The sequence below is a fragment of the Ornithorhynchus anatinus genome, chromosome X1 (genome assembly GCF_004115215.2).
Source record: "Ornithorhynchus anatinus isolate Pmale09 chromosome X1, mOrnAna1.pri.v4, whole genome shotgun sequence".
Classification (NCBI taxonomy): Eukaryota; Metazoa; Chordata; class Mammalia; order Monotremata; family Ornithorhynchidae; genus Ornithorhynchus; species Ornithorhynchus anatinus.
In genome coordinates, this window is record NC_041749.1 from 116,881,584 (window position 1) to 116,903,159 (window position 21,576).

At 54.6% G+C, this 21,576-nt stretch overlaps 1 protein-coding gene across 2 annotated transcripts; it reads right to left on the bottom strand.

The window, feature by feature from the left end:
* Positions 1–2,816: 2,816 nt before the first annotated feature.
* RNF126 (ring finger protein 126) lies at positions 2,817–17,150 on the bottom strand. Of its 2 annotated transcripts, none has more exons than XM_039910161.1 (9): positions 17,053–17,150; positions 12,122–12,180; positions 9,007–9,070; positions 7,727–7,890; positions 6,775–6,843; positions 6,620–6,689; positions 4,756–4,849; positions 3,887–4,002; positions 2,817–3,637 (listed from the first exon to the last, which is right to left on the bottom strand). In XM_039910161.1, the coding sequence occupies exons 1-9, from the start codon at positions 17,125–17,127 to the stop codon at positions 3,488–3,490; spliced, it is 861 nt and encodes a 286-aa protein (XP_039766095.1). In that variant the 5' UTR covers positions 17,128–17,150; the 3' UTR covers positions 2,817–3,487. The 2 variants fall into 2 exon arrangements, with proteins under 2 accessions (XP_039766095.1, XP_028906495.1); XM_029050662.1 differs by having other exon boundaries at positions 7,646–7,890.
* Positions 17,151–21,576: the final 4,426 nt, after the last annotated feature.

Genomic DNA, 21,576 nt, shown 5'->3' on the forward strand with positions numbered 1-21,576 from the left:
GAACAGAAAATTCCAGGCCAGGCTACGGGGGCAAGGCTGGTGGACACAAGAGGGATGGTCCCCGGGGATTGGGGACACAGCCACGTTCTGGTTACTGCCAAGTGGGCATCAGAGAAGCCCTTTCGGCCGGGCAGAGGTTGCCCTCAGTCTTGCCGCTCTGGGTTCGTGTGGATTTTACCACTACTTTGGGAGGGCTGAGTGCCCCCAAGCTTCCCGTTGCTCTCTTCTTGCCCCTTCTCGAACAATGGGGGCCCACCTGGGGCGGCATGAAAACCCAGTGCAGGATCCGGCATCTGACGCACAGGACACGCCACCTACTTCCAGCGATGGATGAGTGGGTTGGGGGTAGGACATCTCTGCAATGGAGGACTCAAAGCCACCTAAGCTCATCCTCGGGGAAACATTTATCGCTGTAGGAAGCCCTTGGCTCCTCCTGGGATCTGGGTGGCAGGGGGCGGGGGGGGCTGTCGGGAGAGGGGAGAGCCATTCCTTCCCAGGAGTTGTATCTTCCCCTTTCATGGTAGGGGGCTGCCTTCCTGGGTGACACGGAGGAAAGACCGGTTTGATTCCACTCAGGTTTCCACGGAATCCACAGAAACCCAGCCGAAGGTCCGGGTCCTGTTTCCAAACTTTCCCAGAGAGGGAGCTTGAAGCAGCGGCGGCAAAGATTTGCCCACTCCTGTGGGGCCTGAATCCCTCCAGCCACAGATGGTAATAAAAACCTAAGACCCAGGCTCAGGGAGCCGGGTGGGGCTGTGGATGTGGACGTGGGAGGGGGGCGGGGGGGGGGGGGGGGGGGGGGCTTGTGGCCCTCTGGCGCCACCTGCTGGCACCACAGTGACACCCAGGCCCAGTGACCAGCAGTGTAGGAGAAAAACGAGGTCTTGCCAGAGTGGGAACAACCCACTGGGCAAGGGTTCGGGGGAGAAGGAGCTTTGCCCTTTGCCCTCCCAGGGCCTGCTCTGTCCACCTCGTCCAGAGCTCTCCATCTCCACATGTCCCTGATAAACTACGGGAACGCAGAGAAATGCAGAGGAAATACCCTTTCTGGACGAGCAATCCCAGGCCTCCTGCCCCCTTATCCCCCTCGCGTCTAGGATCGACAAGACTCAGGATGCACAGGCATCCACTCCGTTGCAGCAGAAATCCACATCACCCCAGATTCTCTTGGAGCAAAGTCTCTGTCCGATGAGAAGACGGAGCTCTCCCACCAAGGCCGGCAGTTAGGAGCAGTCTCCCGAGCCCCGCTCGGTGCCATCTAATGCCCCGTGGGTTGGTGGCTTCGCACTAAACCTCCAGGTTTAGAAGCCCCACGTCACAGACCGGACAAGCCGCATCCGGGGCCGCCTCGACCCTGGGTATTCGTTCTCAAGAACTAGAGGTTCCGGCGGGCCCACGAGAGGGCTGGGTTTCTGCCAGCTCAAACCAGGTAGCCCGTCCTGAGCTATCTTGAAGTGCCTTCTCTCCCGCCTCGCGGAGGGAAAACGAGAGCCTAAGATGAGCCCGAACCACGTGACAACGCTAGCCAGCCTCCCCACTGGAGGAGCCAGAGGGACGATGCGCTCCGGCCCCAGGAATGCCAACCGGTCAAGAGGGGACAAATTGTAATGGAGTCCACTCTGGCTCCCCTACCCCATCACATCTCTGGTTTCCAGATGGGGCAGGGGACTCCCCCCACCCCCTCCTCCAGGCCCTGGGAGGCATTGGCCAACGTTTTCACCCACAACACAAGAGCCAGCCTACTCGTTCTTTTCTGCTGGCGAGAAGATTCAGCCCAGGGGGCCGGCAGCAACAGAAAAGGTTTGGAGGTGAAAAAGTCCCTACCAGCTACAGGTCCTGGAACACGGCCAGGCTATTTCAACAGAGAAAACGGTCCTGGGAAGCAGGAGACTGCCGGGGAAACCCAGAAAGTAGAGACTGGGAAGGGGGGGGCCTCAGCTACCCAACTGGCAGCACAAATCAAATGGAGCGCCTGCCATATCGCATCCTGACCAGAGGCCTAGGGGACACAAGAGAGAACGGCCGTCTGGCCGTGTCTTGGAATGGCACAGTCTCAGGCTGGGGTACACCCGAAGCGGTTGGAGGCTTCATTTGCCCCACCCCCAAAGGAGAACTTGACATGGGGGAGTAAAGGTTCAGGCGGGTGGAGCCGGGCCCAGAAGCCCTCGCCTGGGGGGCTTGGGAAGGCAATTCAGATAGCCACCGGGCCACCTCAACTCACTTTCACCCACACCCACACAGCATCTCTATCCTCACCCCCTTCAAATGGCTGTTTCCTGAGAAACTGGAGAAGCAGACTCTGTAGGAGCAGTAGGAAACAAAAAACAACAACAAGCAGACAAAAAAACCTAGATGGACACAGGGCATCCCCAGCCTGCCAAAAGGAACGCTTGAGCGCATTTGCTTCTCCTGGCTTTTTTTCTTTTTTAAACGTAGTTCTTAAATAGCTGTCTTGGGGAGCGGGAGTGGAGGAGAATAACTGGTCAGTGTCCAAGTGCTCCGGCTTTATTCTGCTGGTCCTCATTCTGGTCCAGTCTCAGAAACCAATCTCAATTTTGAGCCCGCTTGGACAATGAGGACAAGGAAGCCAGGATGGGGGAAGTGGCGAGGGCAAGAGGAGGCCGTCAATTTATGCACTAATACCCAACCAGATATGGGTTTCAGGCCTGTGTGGCAACTGGAGACACCTGGTGCCATGGCTTATGTCAGATCCGGTTCCAGCTGGGTCCCAACCTGGTGTCACCCTGGGGACGGGGCGGTTGGCACTGTCAGAGGAGCCTCATCCTGTTTTTCCACAAATCAAGCATCACCTCTTATTGAGCTAAACCGTCCATTTATTTCAGAGCAGTAATAATTTAAAATTATAAAAACCCTTTCAGCAATGAACATCGAAGATGAAGTTATAAAGAAAGAAGGGATGAACAGGTGGGAGAGGGCTTAAAAGAGCAAGAAGAAAGAAAGACAATGAATTGGAGTCAGCAGTTCACATGTTTTGATGACAACCGAGCTGCCTCCTCTCCCACCTGGCCTCTGTGGGGGGCAAACCAGAGTGGCATTTCATTTTGGTTTAGCAGGTTGAAGATGTCCAAGCAGTGGCAAGGTACGGGGAGGAGGGAAGGGGGAAGGAAAAAAAAAGGGGGGGGGGTGGCGAAGAGGCGAAAAGTGACGCCTCCCCAGCTTTAGAAGTCCACCGGGCAGCAGCAATGAACCTGAAGGTGGTGCCATCCCCTGAAAGCAAGACCTCATCTCTGAAGAACCAGAGGGTTAGGGAATGGGGCCTTTGGTGCTTTCAAAGCTCATAAAACACGTACGGGGTCCCGGAAGCAGGGGAGTTGTTTCCCCTCCTGCCCATCTGCCTCATCTGGGTTTTGGGGGGGAGAATGGGGGGGAGGGAGGGGGAGAACGGCGCAGGGGAGAATGCCTAGCTGCTCCTGCTGAGTATGGGGTGGGGAGGGAGAGCAGAAGGTGGGTTGGCTGGTGTTAAGATTCATGAGTGGTTTGTCGAGTTTTCATTGCTTGGAGAACTGGAAGAGGAGGAGGAAGAGGAGGAAGAGAAGTTCATCGCTGTCAGTCCTGGGGGGTTTGTGGCAGTGTTCTGTCCACTTAAGCTTTTCCGGCACACTGGGCAGGTGTCATGCTTTGGGAATTAAAGGGGAGTTGGGGGATTGGGGGGGGGGGGGGGAACAAAAACAAAAAAAGGAGAGAAAGGATTAGAAACAACATGGGAACAATGCAAGTTAAGGGCTTGAGAGTCCCTGACATCTTCCCTTCCAAATCCCAAGGGATGACAACTCGCCACTGGGAAGACCGCTGAGCGCCAAGGGATTCTGGTCTCCGGGACCTGCGGCTGGTCTCTTGGGCCACCGAATGATTCCCAAAGACTCACCTGTTCCAGCCAGGGGACTATGCAGTCATTGTGGAACAGGTGATTGCAGGGTAACTGCCGCACACTCTCGTCAACTGTGTAGTCCTCTTTGCACACGGGACATTCTAACCCTGAACCTGGCGGGGAGAAGACAGGATAAGAGGAGGGGCCGAGACGGTTCCCTGAAGCCACTTCCGCCCCAGGGGGAGCGGAGCGGGAGCCCACCCTCCAACCCATCCCACTTCCGGTGATTAAAAGCCTTCCTAGGATGATTTGCTCAGAAACACGCCCCGGAGCACGTGTCAGTCACCCGCGAGCTCATTCCCGGGAGTCACCCCCTGGGCAGGTCGCCCAACCACGGCCGCCGGACGGGACTCGTTTTGGGAATTTCGGGTAGCCCCTTGGAGCAGGAGTGCCAGCTCTGGATGGGGGAAGACCCGGGTTCCCATCCCGGCTCTGCCATTCACTCGCTGAGGCAGGAAAAGGCTTGACATGTCTGTGACTCCAGCTGCCCCCAGGGTAGCCCCTCACCCTCATTGGGAGGGGGAAGTAATACCCCGGAATCAGCTTGAGATTCTCCAGAGCAAAAAGATACTATTTCGACGACCTTACCTAACAGTAAACCCAGGGAGGTTATATTCTCTTTCCCCGGGGCCCCAGGAGAAGGGGAATAAATGAGTCAGAAAGGTTACGCAAAAAGTCAGTGCAGCTCAAGAAATACAGGAGCACCTCTTCCTCTTCAACTCCACAATACTCCCTCCCACCCGCCCAACACACACACACACACACTCCCCACAAATGGTCACCATCCCCGGTCTTCTTGACAGCCCTGGTCCAGACAACCTGGGGCTCCTTCCCCTAGGCTGTTCACCTGGAGGCAGTGTACGTACCTACTTGCTCTTCTGTGATCTTCACAGTGGGGAGAGCCTGGATTTTCTCTTTGTCTGCTGGGGGAGGACCGGTGTTTTCAAACTGATTGAGAAGCTGAAAGACAAGAGTAGATACTGCGAGGGCCTCCACGACGGTCAGCCTGCCGGTCCGCAGCCGTGAGCAAAACGTCACACCCAGCGGGCCAGGACTGGGCTTTCCACCCCGGGCAGTATCTGACGGCATCAGAGAACAGTGAGGCCCCGTCCTCCTTTCCCCACCGCCGATCGCTGCCATCCTAAACATCAAGGGAGCCCTCCTCCTCATCCCTACAGGAGTCAGGTGGGACTCTGAAACCCAAGACCGGGGGGCCCCCGATAAGCAGGCACGCTGCTGCAGCTGCTGACCTATTTATCTCGCATCTACCTCGGGGCTTAATCCAGGGCTTGGCGCATGCCATAATTCTTATTCCTCTCGCACCCTTGACCGTGAGCCCCTTGGAAAAGCCTTGCCCTAGGACGCAGGCCGGTCACCTCCAGTCGCTCAGCGGCAGAGGCTGGCTGAGCTTGAGGCACTTTGCGGAAACCTGGATTGGAGCTGACCTGCCATTAACCACATCCCCCACGGTCCCTGTTTCGAGCCTCGTGGGCCACCACCAACACCACCTGCTTTTCCCAGTCAAGCAAGGTCCCATCCCCCACGCAGGCCGTCTGTCCGTCAGCCCCGCTGCCGGATCTGTCCCGCCGGCAGCGGACGCTCAGGGCTCTCAGGCGTGCAGCCTTGCTTGGGTTTTCCAACAACTGACTATTTCCTAAGGGAATCAGTTACTGGAGTCAAAGAGGATTGGGAGAAGTCACTGCCAAGGCAAAGTCCACCGTCTCCTCCTATGGGGGGGGGGCAGGGTTTTGGGCTCAGGCCAGCCAGGGTTGCCCCACACAGAGCGGGGATCCATGACCCCACCAGAACTCCCAAGAGAATTGGGTGTGGCCTAGTGGAAAGAGCCAGGGCCTGGGAGTCAGAGAAACTGGCTTCTAATCCTGGCTCCCCCACTTGTCTGCTGTATGACCTTGGGCAAATCACTTCACTCTCTGTGCCGGCCTCAGTTCCCTCATCTGTATAATGGGGATTAAGACTGTGACCGTCCCCACAATGCGGGATATGGACTGTGTCCAACCTGATCATCTTGTACCTACCCCAGCGCTTAGGATGGCACATAGTAAATGCTTAACAAATACCAATTCTTTTTTTAAAAAAAGAGAGTCATCACCCAGACTGAGAAGCAACACGGCCTAGTGGATAGAGCACGGGCTCGGGAGTCAAAAGGACCCGTACTCTAATCTCGGCTCAGCCACTTGTCTGCTTGACCTTGGGCAAGTTACTTAATTTCTCTGGGCCTCGGTTACCTCATCTGTAAAACAGGGATTAAGACTGTGAGTCCCATGTGGGCCAGGGACTGTATCCAACCCAATTTGCTTGCATCTACCCCAGCACTCGGTACAGTGCCTGGTACACAGTAAGCGCTCAACCAACGCCATTACTGTTATTAATTATTATTATTATTATTAACAATGCCTCCCTTATCAGTCTTCCCCTCTGCAACACCTAATGCTCTATACCCCTTATGCCTCTTGATACTCACCCCAGCTCCATGGCACTTATGTCCATATCCTTACGCTCTATTTCCCCTACCCGTAATTTATTTTAATTCCTGTCTCCCCCTGTAGACTCTAAGCCCTCTGTGAGCAGGGATAGTGTTGATCAACTCTGTCGTACCGTCCTTTCTCAAGTACACACTGTACACAGTAAATGCTACATAAATAACACTGATTGTTTGATGTCCCCCCCGCCCCGGGCAGAAGAGGGGCAAGTCCAAACTCCAGGTCTTACTTGGGTGATAATCGCGTCCAGGCCATTGGCCCCCCAGGCATAGTCCATTGGATTTGAGTGCAGAACTCCCCTGGAGAACCAAGAGAACAAGAGGCGTTAAATGGCTGGAAGGGGAGCATATGCCAACACCCCACTTCCGGCGGGCCCCAACTCACCAAGGACCCAGTCCTAAATTTGGTATTGTCGCAGGGCCAATAATTCCATTAACCAACTGCTGGATGATCCTGAAAAGGCAGCGAGAGGGGGGAGATCAGAAGAAAACCCCCAAAGAGCCCCCGAAATTCCCTCAAAAAGCCCCAAACCCCTAAGCCAGAGAAATGCAAGGGCAGGGAAGGCAGTGTCTTCCTAGGCCTAGGAAGTCAACGTTCTTTATATTCAGTAACATTTTCATTCTTGACAAGATGACAAACTGTTTCCTGCCAGTTGGAGGAGGAGGTTTAATCAAAGAGGAACTCTTGCTGCAGAGACGAGAGGGAGAGAGGGGGTGTGGGTCTGTATGTATGTACGTGGAGGGGGGCGGGGCATGAGAAGAGGGTCACGGGGTGTAGATACTAGACGGATCTCCGGGCCGAAGCAAGCAGCCACTGCGGCTGTTTCAGAGACTGTGGCACAGCTAAAACACAAACTCCTGGGAATCAGAATCAGCGCCTGCCAAGAGCTGATCAGAGAAACGACGTGACAGATTGAGCCTGTGGGAATCACGGGGTGGTGGGGACCAGGGAGGATCACTCATCCAATGGGAAGTAATAAGCACCTACTGAATCCACAGCCTCATCCCGGCAAACAGGCATAAGGGGCAACGAGAGAGATCTCCGTCATGTTTGCTAACAGATGATCGAGGGAGCGTGGGAAATTTCCTTCCCTGCTGTCGTCTTAAGAGGAGGATCGGTAGCCCAGGGGAGAGGGATGGGAAGGGAGTTCTGGCCGGGCCTGAAGACGGGGCCACCCCGTGTACTTTCCACTCCAGAGCTTTATGGGATTGGAGGTTTCCAGGCAAGCCCAATGGGGAGGAGACCCCGCGCTCACCCTTCTAACGTGGGCACTCCCTCATGCCTGCCAGGGGTACGCCGGGCACTCAGGCGGGCTCGGGGCTGTCTCGCCCCATACCGATATCGTGACTGGTGTTCTCTCTCACGCCTGTTCTCGGCGTCCCTATTGTCTTCGGGCTGCAAGCCGGATGGGAACGGGGAAAATTCAAAGCTGTCATCGAAAATCCCAAAAGTGAACTGGCCGTAACCTTGCGGCAGTGTGAGCAAGTGCTGGTCCGTGCTCTACAGGGGGAGACAATTTGAGAGAAGGTCACAAGAGGGAGGAAAGAGATGGGGGCTTTGGAAAAGCAGTTTGGCCACCGCTGGCGAACCTAGTCCCGACTCTGCCATATGTCTGCTGTGTGACCTTGGGTAAGACACGACTTGGCTGTGCTTCAGTCACCTCATCTGTAAAATGGGGATGAAAGCCTACTCTAGCCTACTTAGATCGGGACCCCCAAGTAGGACAGGCACTGTGTCCGACCTGATTAACCTGTATCTACCCCAGCGCTCAGAACAGTGTTAGACACATAGTAAGCACGTAACAAGTAGCATTGTTATTATCATCACCTCCCCCATGGGGGCTCTAAAAGGGCCTCGTGGTCGGTTCTCACCACAGAGCGGGGCTTGGGGAAAAGCACTGGCGATGGGGGCCGGGCAGCGGCAGTGCCATCTTATTCAAAAATGGGCCTAAGCGGGCCCAAAGCAATGGCTACCTGCGCAATTGAGAAAAAGAGGGCCTGGCCACAGACAGAGAATCTGGGGCCCGGAGCCGGCCCGATAATTCCAGTGGGGGACGCTGGGATCTCGGGTCCCAGCCAACCCCCCGGAGTCTTCCACTCCTGCATGAGGAGCGGGGCCACCACGTCACCCAGAGAACTGAAGAGCCCTCCCCTCCTCACACCCGGGAGAACCAGCTTCCCTCCCAATGTGAATTTGTGCAGAGACCCTTCAAAACCACCTCCCTTTGACGGCAAACAACCCCCAGACCGCAAATGCACCTCCCACCTGCACCCTGCCACAGACAGACCGCCCAGACTCTCCGGGAGCCTCTCTCTGAAAATCTGCACTTGGGAGAGTTGCCAAGGATGAACAACTGACAAACGGAGCCCGACCTGACCCGTCTCCCGGATCAGAGGACTCCAGGCCCGGTCAGGCAGGGCGGAGCTCGGGTCAGGCCGTCACGAGCCGGGCCCACGCGACTACTCTGCCCTCGGCCCGCGCGGAGAGAGGGAGGGAGGAGGGAAGCGGAAACCCCGATGCACGTTGGCGGGGCCCGGTTTAAGGCAGTTTGGCCTCGGAGCCGGAAGGGACACAGTGGGAGGAGAAGATGACAGGACGGGACACTTGGTTACTCACCTCAAATGAATGACCGTGCGGATTGGTGGGAGCCGCGGAGGAGCTGGAATCATTTTCGCTATTTCTGATAAGGGCAATTAACACTCGTTAGTTTGCACCATGGAAACTCACAGTCAGGGCCAAACGAAACCACGAAGCACGCTGCCTCTCCCCCGGCGGTCACAGGGGAGCCGGGGCAAAGGGTAGGTGACCTCAGGCAGGGGAGGACCTATGAGGTTCTCGCCCTCGACCAACACGATGCCCGAGTTTCCCACCCCACTCCTGGGCTTCCGGCTCAGCTCGTTTCCCTGCCCCGCCTTCCTTCTTGGTGCTTACTCTTCTGCCTGGGGCATCCTTGAGGTTAGTTACATTGCTTTAATTTAATCTGGAGCAGCAGCGTCAATAGAGAACAGACCTCCCTCCCCACTGAAGCCTAGAAACCATGGGTTCGCCAGAGTTCCTCCTCTTCAGGCCCTGGCATTTGCTTTCACGTTCTGCAAACCACCCAGTACCACCTAGGTACGAAGATTGGAGCGGTCCTCCTCCTTCCGGATTAGGGGAGGCGGCCCCATACATGGGAAGAGCGCCAGACTGAAAGTCGGAGGACGTGGATTCAAGCGCAAGCTCCACCACTGGCCTGCTGTGTGACCGCGGGCAAGTCGCTGAACCTCTCAGTAACTCAGTTTCCTCATCTGTAAAACTGGAGACTCAATCCCTGTTCTCCTTCCCCCTTACATTCTGAGCCTCTTTGGGGAACTGGGACTGCGTCTGAGCTGACTGCATTCACTCCAGCACTTAGCACCGTGCCTGGCACATAGTAAGTGCTTTAACAAATACCACCGTCGTGACTCTACGTGGCTCAGTTTCCTCATCTGAAAAATGGGGCTAATACCTGCCTTCCTACTTATCTCGCAGGGTAGTTGTGAGGATAGAGAAGCAACTAATATGAAGGGTTTGGGGAGCAAAAGCTCTATGCGAAAACAAAGGAATTATTATTAACAGGCAGCCTCTCCACTTTCCCGAAGTCCACGGCTAGCCGACAACCCGGTCAGCACTCTCTTACTCGTCGCACACCCTGTGACTGATCCTGGGCGTGGGCTGATTTTCGTGGGACCAGGGGATTTATGAAGGTTTGAGGGGGTAAAAAGGGTTTTTCTAAAATTTTTCTTTTCTGAGGAGGCTTGGGTTCTAGTCTCAGCTCTGGCCTGCTATGCCACCTGGGGCAAGTCACTGAACCTTTCTGGGCCTTCGTTTCCTCATCTTTAAAATGGGTAGCACAATCATAATAATTGGGGCGAGTTAAGCACTTAACTTACTCTGTGCCAGAGCACTGGGGTAGATAACGAGCTCATCAGCTTGGACACCATCCCTGTCCCACTAGGGGCTTACAGGCTAAGGAGGGAGGGAGTACAGCCACTTTTAAACAAAACACTTATTTTGTTTTGTTGTCTGTCTCCCCCTTCTAGACTGTGAGCCCGTTGTTGGGTAGGGGATTGTCTCCATCTGTTGCCAAATTGTATTTTCCAAGCGCTTAGTAGAGTGCTCTGCACACAGTAAGCGCTCAATAAATACGATTGAATGAATGAACTTTACTCCCATTTTACAGATGAGGACCAGAGGCACAGAGCAGATAAATGTCTAGCCCAAGGTTACCCGGCAGGCAAGGGGGAGGGCGGCAATGAGAACCCGGGCCCCTTGACTTCCAGGCCTGTGTTCTTTCCCCAAGGCCCTACTGCTCCTGCCTTTCCCAACTCTGGGATATTGTGTGGCTAAAATGAGATATCGGATATAGGAGTTTTGGAAAAATAAAAGCACTTTACACATTCTGGGTATCATCGGTCACTACCTTTCTCCCCTCTGGCTTCCTCCCTGTTCACAGCTTTACTCGGTGAGCAGGTAGCGGACTGAAAGGCAGGATATTTTAGACTGATTTCCTTTTCTGAAAAAAGTGTACCATAGCCTAGCAAATGCAGTCAGTTTTCCTATGAACCAGGGGTTTGGTTCCCAATGGACACTACACCAAGGGAGACCGGCGGTCCAGTCTCCCCGCCACGTGCACGTGACCAGTTGTTCCGCCATCACGACCATGCCCCATCCAGACAGACGCGTGCTGTCGGAAGCACATTCCCCACATGCCCAGCGGCATTCCAAGTGAAATGCGTGGGAGGACTGAGGGCACAGGAATCAAGGGAAGGGGACTCGAGGAGAGGCAGGCCGGAACACACCGGAGTGTCCTATTCACTTTCTTCACCACAGTTTCGAAGAGGGGCCTGGAGCCGCCCTGATCCCCTGAGCACGTTGCCACCCCCTCCAACCGCTAGCACCCAGACGCGGGACGGACTTGCCTCAGGGACCCTCTGCCCTATCGGCGAGCCTCGTCTCTGTCACCTCCACGCATCGCTCCTCGAGTTGGCGGCCACGGCGCTTCCAATGGGCCGCTCGGCTCCTCTGCCCAACCTACGCTGTCTCCAGCCGTGACTCGAGCTGAACTAAGTCTCGTTAGCCTAATTTCTCGGCTCTCGTCTGGGGCCCGGCGGGGGACGGCAATGGGGGCAAACACTGATGCTTCTGCGGCTCTGTGGGTCCCGGTGGCCCTGGCTAGTCAGACCACAGCACTCTCTTCCATCCCTTGGCTCCTTTGCCATCCCCCTCCTCAAGCGAGGTGGCCAGGAGGAGGCAGGAGCGCAGGCCACGGGGGTTTGCAGGGAGCTGTAACCTCTGGCCAACCGTGATCCTCCCATCCCTGGGAGCCATCCCGACGGAGAAGAGCGCCCGACTTCGTCCGCACCCTCCATACTTTCCCCGCATCGGACAGCCCCTTGATAGCAGCCCTCCAAAACTTCAGTTCGGCCTTGCCTTAATCACCCGATGGTCACCTCCCCAGGAATTAACGGGCACTTGTGACTTGCACTTAAATCGGACGCTTATCTTTTCATACCATTCCTCCCCTTTCCCTGTAGATTTAGAAGGGGGCGACGCTCGGGGAAGGAGTACCGCTAGGAGAAACGGGGAGCCACACTACCCAATAGAAGAGGTTGAGAAGGCGAAATTCCTCTATCCACCCTCAGAAGCAGAGTCATGATGCTTCCCACCAGCCACCCACCTAAGGGAATAAACAGAAAATACGGGACCATACCTGGTCTCTTCAGGAAGTTCTTCGATAAAACCGGATTCACACCTCGGGCAAATGTAATCCTGGAGAGAAGAAAACAGAAGGTAGGAACTGACAAAGTACTTTTCCACTAGCCAGTTGCAGATGTCCCCTCAAACTTCATGTGGGACAAGGACTGTGTCCAACCTGACTAACTTGTATCTACCCCAGAACTTAGTACAGTGCCTATCACATAATCAAAACTTAGTAAGTACCAAAAAAAAAAAAAAAAAGTCCCGTACCCCCAAAAGCTAGGCCAACCAACTTAACAGAAGCCTCACATTATACTTAAGAGGGATAAGTGGCATGTTGCAAGGTAGAGCAAGGCTTCTTTCGGTGATCGAGAAGACAATCCCCCACCAAGCGAAGCCTAGCACCCATGGACCCCTCCTCGCCAGACACACCGAAAGAGAGGCCCGATTCCAAGGTAGAGACCCCCTCCCTGAGTCTTTAAGATGGGAGGAGGGCCAATCGAGCCCTCAAAGCCCATTCTCATTTGGATTCCGTCATAGCATCAAAGGGGAGAAAATGCCCAAGTGGGGGGGGGGGGGCGGGAGGGAGGGCGGTGTCTTCAGACCAATTGAACACTTTTGGCAGAAGGTATTAAAAAAAGATAAAATAAAAATCAGGATAACCTTGTGGAAGTAATAGCTAAACTTTAATTTGAGACAAGGCTGCCCCATCCAAGTTGAACTCACCCACGATTTATCCTCTAATCACACCACCCACCCTCCTGCACACTGCCCTGAGGAAAATCGTTGGCTGGGGTGGGGGGGGGTGGGAAGAGAGAGAGAAATGACACACTCCTTCCCTAGAGCTTAAGGCGAACAGTAGGTTACAATAAAGTGGTATTAATAATTATATTTATTAAGTGCCTATTGTGTGCAAAGCACTGGGACTACACTGCGAAGGACAAACTGGATCCAAGTGAGGTCCCTGCCCGCCCCCACCCCCCACACAAACACCACACACTCCAAGGTTATCTCCCTAGCCTGGTTCCAAAATGGACACGCTTTGTAGTTGGAATGAAGTGACGGGAGGTCCATTTGAGAATTCACTTTTTCTCCATCATTCCTTATCCCCCCCCAGGGAAGGAGGAGGAGTAACAGGACAATCTGCCTTATATCTGCCCTGGAATTCCGGTTAGGAAGATGGTTCTGGAAAATCAAGTTTCTCAACTCTCCTGCTGCACGGCTTCCTGCGGGAGACCGCAACTCCCAAGATTCCCTAGCAGGGATCTCGGGCAAGAAGGGGGAAAAAAGGCTCCACATGAGCCTCTGCCTCACCGGCCCAGGCAACAGAGTTTCCTTCCTCCTCAGCGGGTGAAGTCTCTAGGCCGGCAAGGTGAATCGAAGGCAGTGGTCTACCAGCTAATCCAGCCCAAGCCCAGGATCTGCACCGATCCCGCCATCCCCGGAAAGCCAGGGGTGGGGGGTGGGGGAGAAGGAATGGTTACAGCATATTGGCTGCCTGGAGACAGGAAAGGGAAACCCCACACTGTTAGGACCCCGAGATGCCGCGAGAGCTCACAAGGTCAACTCCAACTGAAAACAGACCCTCCCGCGCTCAGCAAACTGGCGGCGGGAATGCTTTGCGCACTTATCCCTGTCACATTCAGAGGGGGTGTTTTAATCAGCTCGGCTGAAATAGAAACCTCATGCTCAAACCCGGCCGGGGCCTTGGTTCCACAGTGAGACTCTAATGATAAAGAGCATTCAATCTTCTACCCAGCAGGAGCACAGAGGGCCTCCGCCTCCTCCTCCTCCTCACCGACAGGGCAGTAAGTAGAACACTTGCGCCCCACCGAGCTGGCCGCATTTTAGCAGCGTCCAACGGCCAGAGCCACAAAACACCACAGTGGAGGTTCAAGGGAGTTTGGGGTCCAGTGAAGAGCAGCAGGGAAATCTGAGGAAATGGAGGACTGTCCGGGAGACAGAGATTGCAAGTTGTCTCCGATCTCCGTGTTAAAATGTAGAGAATGACTTCCAGCCTCGGGGTTGGGTGCTGTCCAGAACGTCGGGGTCAATGTGAGCACTGCTCAACCTCCGCTGAGTGGCGGGAGGGTGGGCACGCGTGGGGTTGAGGGAACAAGCTCTGGGAATTTCAGAGATCCTCACTCTCTCCAACCCTAGTGCCCAGGGGGCAAGACCAGTGGTAACCACGGCACGGCCAGCCCATCCGGGCCGGCTAAAAACAGAAACCACTGCCACTTGCAGTGCAGGAAAACGCTCCTAAGAAATGCAATTGGGGAATAATGGCTCTATGAAACAGCCACAATGGCTTGCTTTCCAGAAACACCCTTCGCCCCACCGAGACTTCACTGAGGGAGTCACTGTTTCCACGGCCAATCAAAGGAAACGATTGGCAACCTGTAGTTTGGAATAGAGAGCGATCAATTTCTATCCGGTGTATCCACAAACCCCCAACTCCACCAAATCAGGTTACTGGGTAAAAAAGATTGGGAAGAGAATGAGTAGGAATCTCTGGACTCTGGATCAAAGTCAAGTCACATTGGAATGAGGCAGCAAAATGTCAACACATTCAAACTCAGTCGGCAGCAGGGAGGGGGGGAAGGGAGGGCAGCAAAGAGGCTGACATCTACAGCGGGTTACCACGGTCACAGCTACCTAGAGCGAACACCCCCACTAAAGTCCTGTCCAACCAAAACCAGGAACATTTTAAGCAAACAAACCAGGAGATCCCGAGTCAGGAACTCACCAAAGACAGCATGACTGAGGATTAGGGTACCTCTCCACCATCTCCATGTAGTAATCAGAGGAGAAAACAGATGGGTTGGGGGGAGCGATGAATGATTTCACACCTCACAAAAGGGGGGGGGGGGCGGGTCTGGAGCTCACTGAAATTAATTGGTGGCATATTTTCAAAAGCTTTCATAATACACTGGATTTTAAAGGTTTTACCCTCCAGCTGCACGAGAAGATTTTGGAAACTCTGCTTCACCTGCTCAACAGTTATCTAGTGCGTTCCTGTGGACTCCAGAGGGTGTGCCTTCTCTGGTCTTCAAAATACAAAAACCTCCCTAAATTTGTTTTTCATTTACAGAGGAAGTTGGGACACGACTTTCTTCCAGAACTTCTTGGCTGCTAAATGTTTCACAATCAACAGACTAACTCGAGAAGATCTCTCGCTCTCATTCGCTACTAATACTATCCCTTTAATTTACAGCATCTTTCGTCCGCAGAAGTTGGTGGTGAAGTCCAAAGCGCTACTCTATTCGATACCCAGCTGTCTGACACTGGCTTTCCCTTTTTAAATAACAATTGCTTGCTTTTTCGAAGAGAGGGAGAGAGAGCACACGCGCGAGCGAGCGCATGTGTGTGACCTCCCAGTAAAACCTGGCAGAGCAAATCAATTTTGGCAGACTAGAACCTTTAGAGTGGCCAAAATTTTCTGTAGCCTGCCATGCTCCTATTGACCAATGCCACTGTCATTCTCACCCACTCATCTGGAGGCCCACATCCCAAAGCTGACAGAAAACAAAGACCTGCTTGCAGTAGCTGGAGACCGCGTGCCCTTTGCAAACAGACTCCCATAAAAAAAAAAAAAAGCTTACAGAGGTAACAGAGGGGAGAAGCAGAGTGTATTCCGTGGTTTTAACAATCGCTGTCCAATTTCTTTCAGACCATGTGCTCGGGTGAATCTGAAGGGCTGGACTGGTCTTTGAGCAAGATGAGGACTGGCTTTAAAACCCAAATCCCTTTTACCACCTTAAGCGACAATCATATCGATCTCAAGTCTCAAGATAGGAATCGGATAACAGTCGATTTCTTTTTAAAATGTCAATCATTTATTAAGCGCTTACTGCGTGCAGAGCACCGTACTAAGCACTTGGGAGAGTACGAAGTAACAATATCCAGCAGACACATTCCCTGCCCTCGACGAGCTTACAGTCTAGAGGGGGAGACAGGCATTACTATAAACGAGTATATTACAGACATGTTTTTTTTCATTCACACGGACGCAAGAATCACCTCGTCCGGAGAAACACTGTTTGTTTTCAATAGGCCTAGCTTCCGATCAAAAAAATCACAGAACACAAAGTCAAATTTCTCGCGGATGGAAATGCTACCCCTTCTTTTTAAATGGAATTTGCTGAGCGCTCACTACGTGCCAGGCACCGTGCTAAACACTGGGGGGGGTGTCGATATAAGATAAAGTTGGACAGGGGTCCCGTCCCACCGTCTTAATCCCCATTTTGTAGATGGGGGAATTGGGGCCCAGAGAAGTTAAGCGACTCGCCCAAGGTCACACAGCAGGCGTGGCGGAGCCGGGGCCCCGGCCTCCCAGGTCCCCGTGCTCTAGGCCATGCGGCTTCCAGGGTTAGAGGAGGGGAAACCCGGGCCTCTCCCCTCCCCGCCATTCTCAGTCACACCTTCCCCAAGGATTGGCTTCTTGGGCCATTTGGGCGATTATCACGTCATCTGAGGAGAGGAGCCCTAAAAAAGAGCCAGACCACACTGAGGGCACAAGGGGGGGGGGGCGTCCCCCCAAAACTAACCTCTCCCCCCTCCTCCCCCCAACACTTCACACAAAAAAAAACCCCACGCGCGCGAGAGAGTTTGGTGAAGGCAGGAAACCCCAAAGAGAAACCACGCCGAGCTAGGAAGTGCCTCGATGAAGGAGAAGGGCTTCCGCCCAGGGGGTGCGGGCGAGGTGGGGACCCGATCTCTGTCCGCACAGGGTTTGGGGGGCGAGGGGAGGATGGAGGTCGGGGACGGGGGCGGTCCGTACGTTAACGCCGGGGTTCTGAAGGGGTCTCGTTAGGGACCGGGTCCCGAACCGAAGCGGCCCGGGCGGGGGGAGAGAGAGGGCCCCGGGACCCTCTCCCCCGTGGTCCCCCCGAGCCCGCCCCTCGCCCCGGGGGCCCCTTCCCGCTCCAGCCCCCCGGCCCTCACCGGTAGCCGCGGGGAGATCTCGGCCGAGCAGGAGTGGCAGAAGTAGCGTCCGGGCTGTGGCGAGGCCTCCGCCATTTCCCCCTCCCTCCCGCCCCCCCCTCCCCCCTCCCCCCCTCCGCCGGCTCGGGACCCGGCGGCGGCCGACCGTTCAGCTCGCTCCCTCCCGGCCTGCGCAAGCGCAAGCAGATGGACGAAGCGGAGGGAGCGGGGGAGCCGGCGTCGAAGCCACGCTCGCGCTTACGGGGACCGACGCGGGCCAAAACTAGCCGGGCGACGGCCGGACGAGGAGGCGGGGACGGGTCGGGTCGGCGGCCTCCTCCGGGCGCGCACGGGAGCCGTTAGAGGCGCCGGCGGGGGGAGGCAGCCGCGGCCGGCTCGGGGCAGCCCGGGGGGTATTCACGGCGGGGGGCGGCTGGCTCCGGGTCACGCGCCCTCGCCGGGTCCCGGCAGGATGGCGGCTGGCGGCGAGGCGAGCCGGGGTAGATGGTAACGTCGCCCGGCCGCCCCCCGCAGCTGAGAGCCCGGACGGAGGGGCGGTAACGGCAGCGGCGGCGCGGGGGCGGGGCGCGCGCGATTGTGACCTCGGCGGCCTCACGTCATCGCGTTGGCCGGCGTGCCTCCCGTGACGTCACAGACGGCGCCCCGGCTCCGGCCCCGCCCCCGCCCCCTCGGGGCCGCTCCCCGGTCGCCGGACCCCGGCCAAGGTCATCGTTAAGCGCCCCCTGTGGGTCAGGCTGGGGGGATACGAGGTGGTCCCGCGTGGGGCTCCCGGTCTTCATCCCCATTTGACAGATGAGGGAACTGAGGCCCGGAGAAGTCAAGCGACTCGCCCCAGCTCACACGGCCGGCGAGCGGCGGAGCCGGGATGAGAACCCACGACCTCTGACGCCCGAACCCGGGCTCTTGCCACTGAGCCACGCCGCTTCGAAGAGCGCGGGCTTGGAAGGCGGAGGTCGTGGGTCCCAGTCCCCGTTCGGCCTCTTGTCTGCCGTGTGACCTTGGGCCAGGCACTTGACTTCTCTGGGCCTCGGTTCCCTCGTCTGTCAAAGGGGGATGAAGACCGGGAGCCCCACGTGGGACGACCCCATCGACTTGTATCCACCCCATTGCTTGGCACACAGTGGGCCCTTAACAAATACCGACATTCATTCATTCAGTAGTATTTATTGAGCGCTTACTATGTGCAGAACACTGTACTAAGCGCTTGGAACGTACAGTTCGGCAACAGAGACGATCCCTGCCCATCGACGGGTTTACGGTCTAATCGGGGGAGACGGACGGACAGAAACGAGACAACTTAATCACAGTAAATAGAATCAAGGGGATGCACGCCTCATTAAGAAAATAAATAGGGTAATAAAGTAAACGTTATTATTGAGAAGCAGCACGGCCTGGTGGAAAGAGCCCGGGCTCGGGAGTCAGAGCTCACGGGTTCTAATCCCGGCTCTGCCACTTATCAGCTGGGTGACTTGGGGCAAGTCACTTGACTTCTCTGTGCCTCGGTTCCCTCATCTGTCAAATGGGGATGAAGACCGTGAGCCCCACGTGGGACAACCGGAGTACCTTGTATCAACCCCAGCGCTTAGAACGGTGCTTCGCCCACAGTAAGCGCTTAACACAAACCATGATTATTATCGATTATTATTATTATTCATCCCCATTTGACAGATGAGGTAACTGAGGTCGTCATGTCGGACAGACCCCGCCCGGCATGGTGCTCACGGGGAGGAGATCAGAGATTGAATCTCCATTTTATAGATGGGGAAACTGAGGCGCAGAGAAGGGAAGTGACTTGCCCGAGGTCCCACAGGCAGGTAGCTGGCCGAGGCAGGTTTAGAACCCAGGTCCTCTGACCCCAAAGCCTGTGTTCTTTCCACCAGGCCACGCTGCTGCTCCAATCAGTGGTGTGTATTGAGAGCTGACTGAGCACAGGACACTCTACTGAACGCTTGGGAGAGTCCACTAGATTGAGTACCCACGATCCTTGCCCTCTGGAGTTTACAATCTAGTGGCAGAGGCAGACATTGAAATCAATTACAGATAGGGAAAGCAACAGAGTATGAGGCAGTGTATAAGTATAATAATGATAATTATGGTATTTGTTAAGCACTTACTAGGTGCTGAGCACTGTTCTAAGCGCTGGGGTAGATACGGGGTAAACAGATTGTACCACGTGGGGCTCCCATTTTCTAATCCCCATCTTTTACAGATGAGGTAACCGAGGCCCAGAGAAGTTAAGTGACTTGCCCAAGGTCACACAGCAGACAAGTTGGTGGAGCAGGGATTAGAACCCACGACCTCTGACTCCCAAGCCCGTGCTCTTTCCACTAAGCCACGCCGCTTCTCTAATCATAATGATAATATTTGTTAAGCGCTTACTGTGTGCCAGCGCTGTTCTAAGCACGGCTTAAGTGAGAAGCAGTGTGGCTTAGTGGAAAGAGCCCGGGCTTGGGAGTCAGAGGTCGTGGGTTCTAATCCTGCCTCCGCCACTTATCGGCTGGGTGACTATGGGCAAGTCCCTTAACTTCTCTGTGCCTCAGTTACCTCATCTGTAAAATGGCAATTGAGACCGTGAGCCCCACGTGGGAGAACCTGATTACTTTGTATCTACCCCAGCGCTTAGAACAGTGCTTGGCACATAGTAAGTGCTTAACAAATACCTTCATCATCACTGGGGTAGGTGCCAGGTTATCAGGTTGTCCCCACGTGGGGTTCACGGTCTCAATTCCCATTTTACAGATGAGGTAACTGAGGCACAGAAAAGTGAAGTGACTTGTCCAAAGTCACACAGCTGACAAGTGGCGGAGCCAGGATTAGAACCCATGACCTCTGACTCCCAAGTCCGTGCTCTTTCCACTAAACCTCGCTGCTTCTCTTGTTGGGGGGGCACTGGGGGTGAGTAGCTAAGTGCTTAGGGGAACGGAGGTCACAACCACATGCAGGGGGAAACAGCATGAGAAACAGCGTGGCCTAGTGGAAAGAGCATGGGCCTGGGAGTCAGAGGACCTGGGTTCTAATTCTGGCTCTGCCACTTTTCTAGTATGTGATCTTGGACAAGTCACTTCACTTCTCTGCGCCTCAATGACTTCTTCTGTAAAATGGGGATTAAGACCGTGAACCCCATGCGTGACACGGACTGTGTTCCAACCTGATTCTCGTAAGTTCCTTGTGGGGCAGGGAATGTCTCTACCAGCTCTGGTGTATTGTACTCTCCCAAGCTCTCTGGACTGTGCTCTACTAATAAATAATAGTATTTGTTAAGTGCTTTCTAGGCGACAGGTATTGTTCTAAGTGCTGTGGAAGATACAGAACGATCAAGTCAGACACAGACCCTGTCCCACACGGGGCTCACGGTCTAAGTAGGAGGGAGAACAGCTGTTGAATCCCCATTTTACAGATGAGGTCACTGAGGCACAGAGAAGCTAAGTAACTTGCCCAAGGTCACAGAGCAGGCACATGGCAGAGCTGGGATTAGAACCCATGTCCTCTGACTCCCAAGCCTGTGTTCTTTCCATTAAGCCTCACTGCTCCACTACTGTGTGCTCTGCACAAAGTAAGCACTCAGTAAATACCACTGATGATGATTAGGCCTTCCCAGGCTGAGCTCCCCCTTTCCCTCTGCTCCCTCTACCCCCCCCCCTCACCTCTCCTCAGCTAAACCCTCTTCTCCCCCCTTTCCCTCTCCTCCTCTCCCTCTCCCGTCCCATCCCCTCGGCACTGTACTCGTCCGCTCAACTGCATATATCTTCATTACCCTATTTATTTTGTTAATGAGATGTACATCACCCTGATTCTATTTATTTGCTATTGCTTTAATGAGATGTTCTTCCCCTTGATTCTATTTATTGCCATTGTTCTTCTCTGTCCGTCTCCCCCGATTAGACCGTGCGCCCGTCAAAGGGCAGGGACTGTCTCTATCTGTTACCGATTTGTACATTCCAAGCGCTTAGTACAGTGCTCTGCACATAGTAAGCGCTCGATAAATACTATTGAATGAATGAATGATCTACCCCAGCGCTTAGTACGGTGTCTGGCGCATAGTAAGCACTTAACAAATACCATCCAAAAAAAAATCCTATGCCTGGGGGGCACAATCCCAGGTCCATAAATACCTGATATAGGATACAGATTCTCAGCCATTGGTCAGCTTTCCTTTTTGGGTCACTTCTCTCCTTTTGAAATACTTGGTGTAACAGCCTCTCTCTCCTTCATTTCAAGTGAAATGATTTTAGCTCTTTTAAGTTGTCAGTGTGAGATATTTTTGTTCCTTCTCTAATGCTTTCATCCAAATTCCCCTTCATTCTCTTCTCCCCCTTCCTCCCTCACTTTCATTCCTCCAGCTCCCATCCCCAGAACTTAGAGTTCACTTCAGTTGGGAAGTCCTTGGCTTGGAGGCAAGGAGTTCAAGGTCTGTAAGGCCCTGTGTTGAGAAAAGCGCCTTTCGGGTACCATGGACAGGAGCCTCCAGAAGTTGAACTTTAATACAGTTAAGAAGGGGGAGTGTGTGTGCCCGAGCATAAGGGG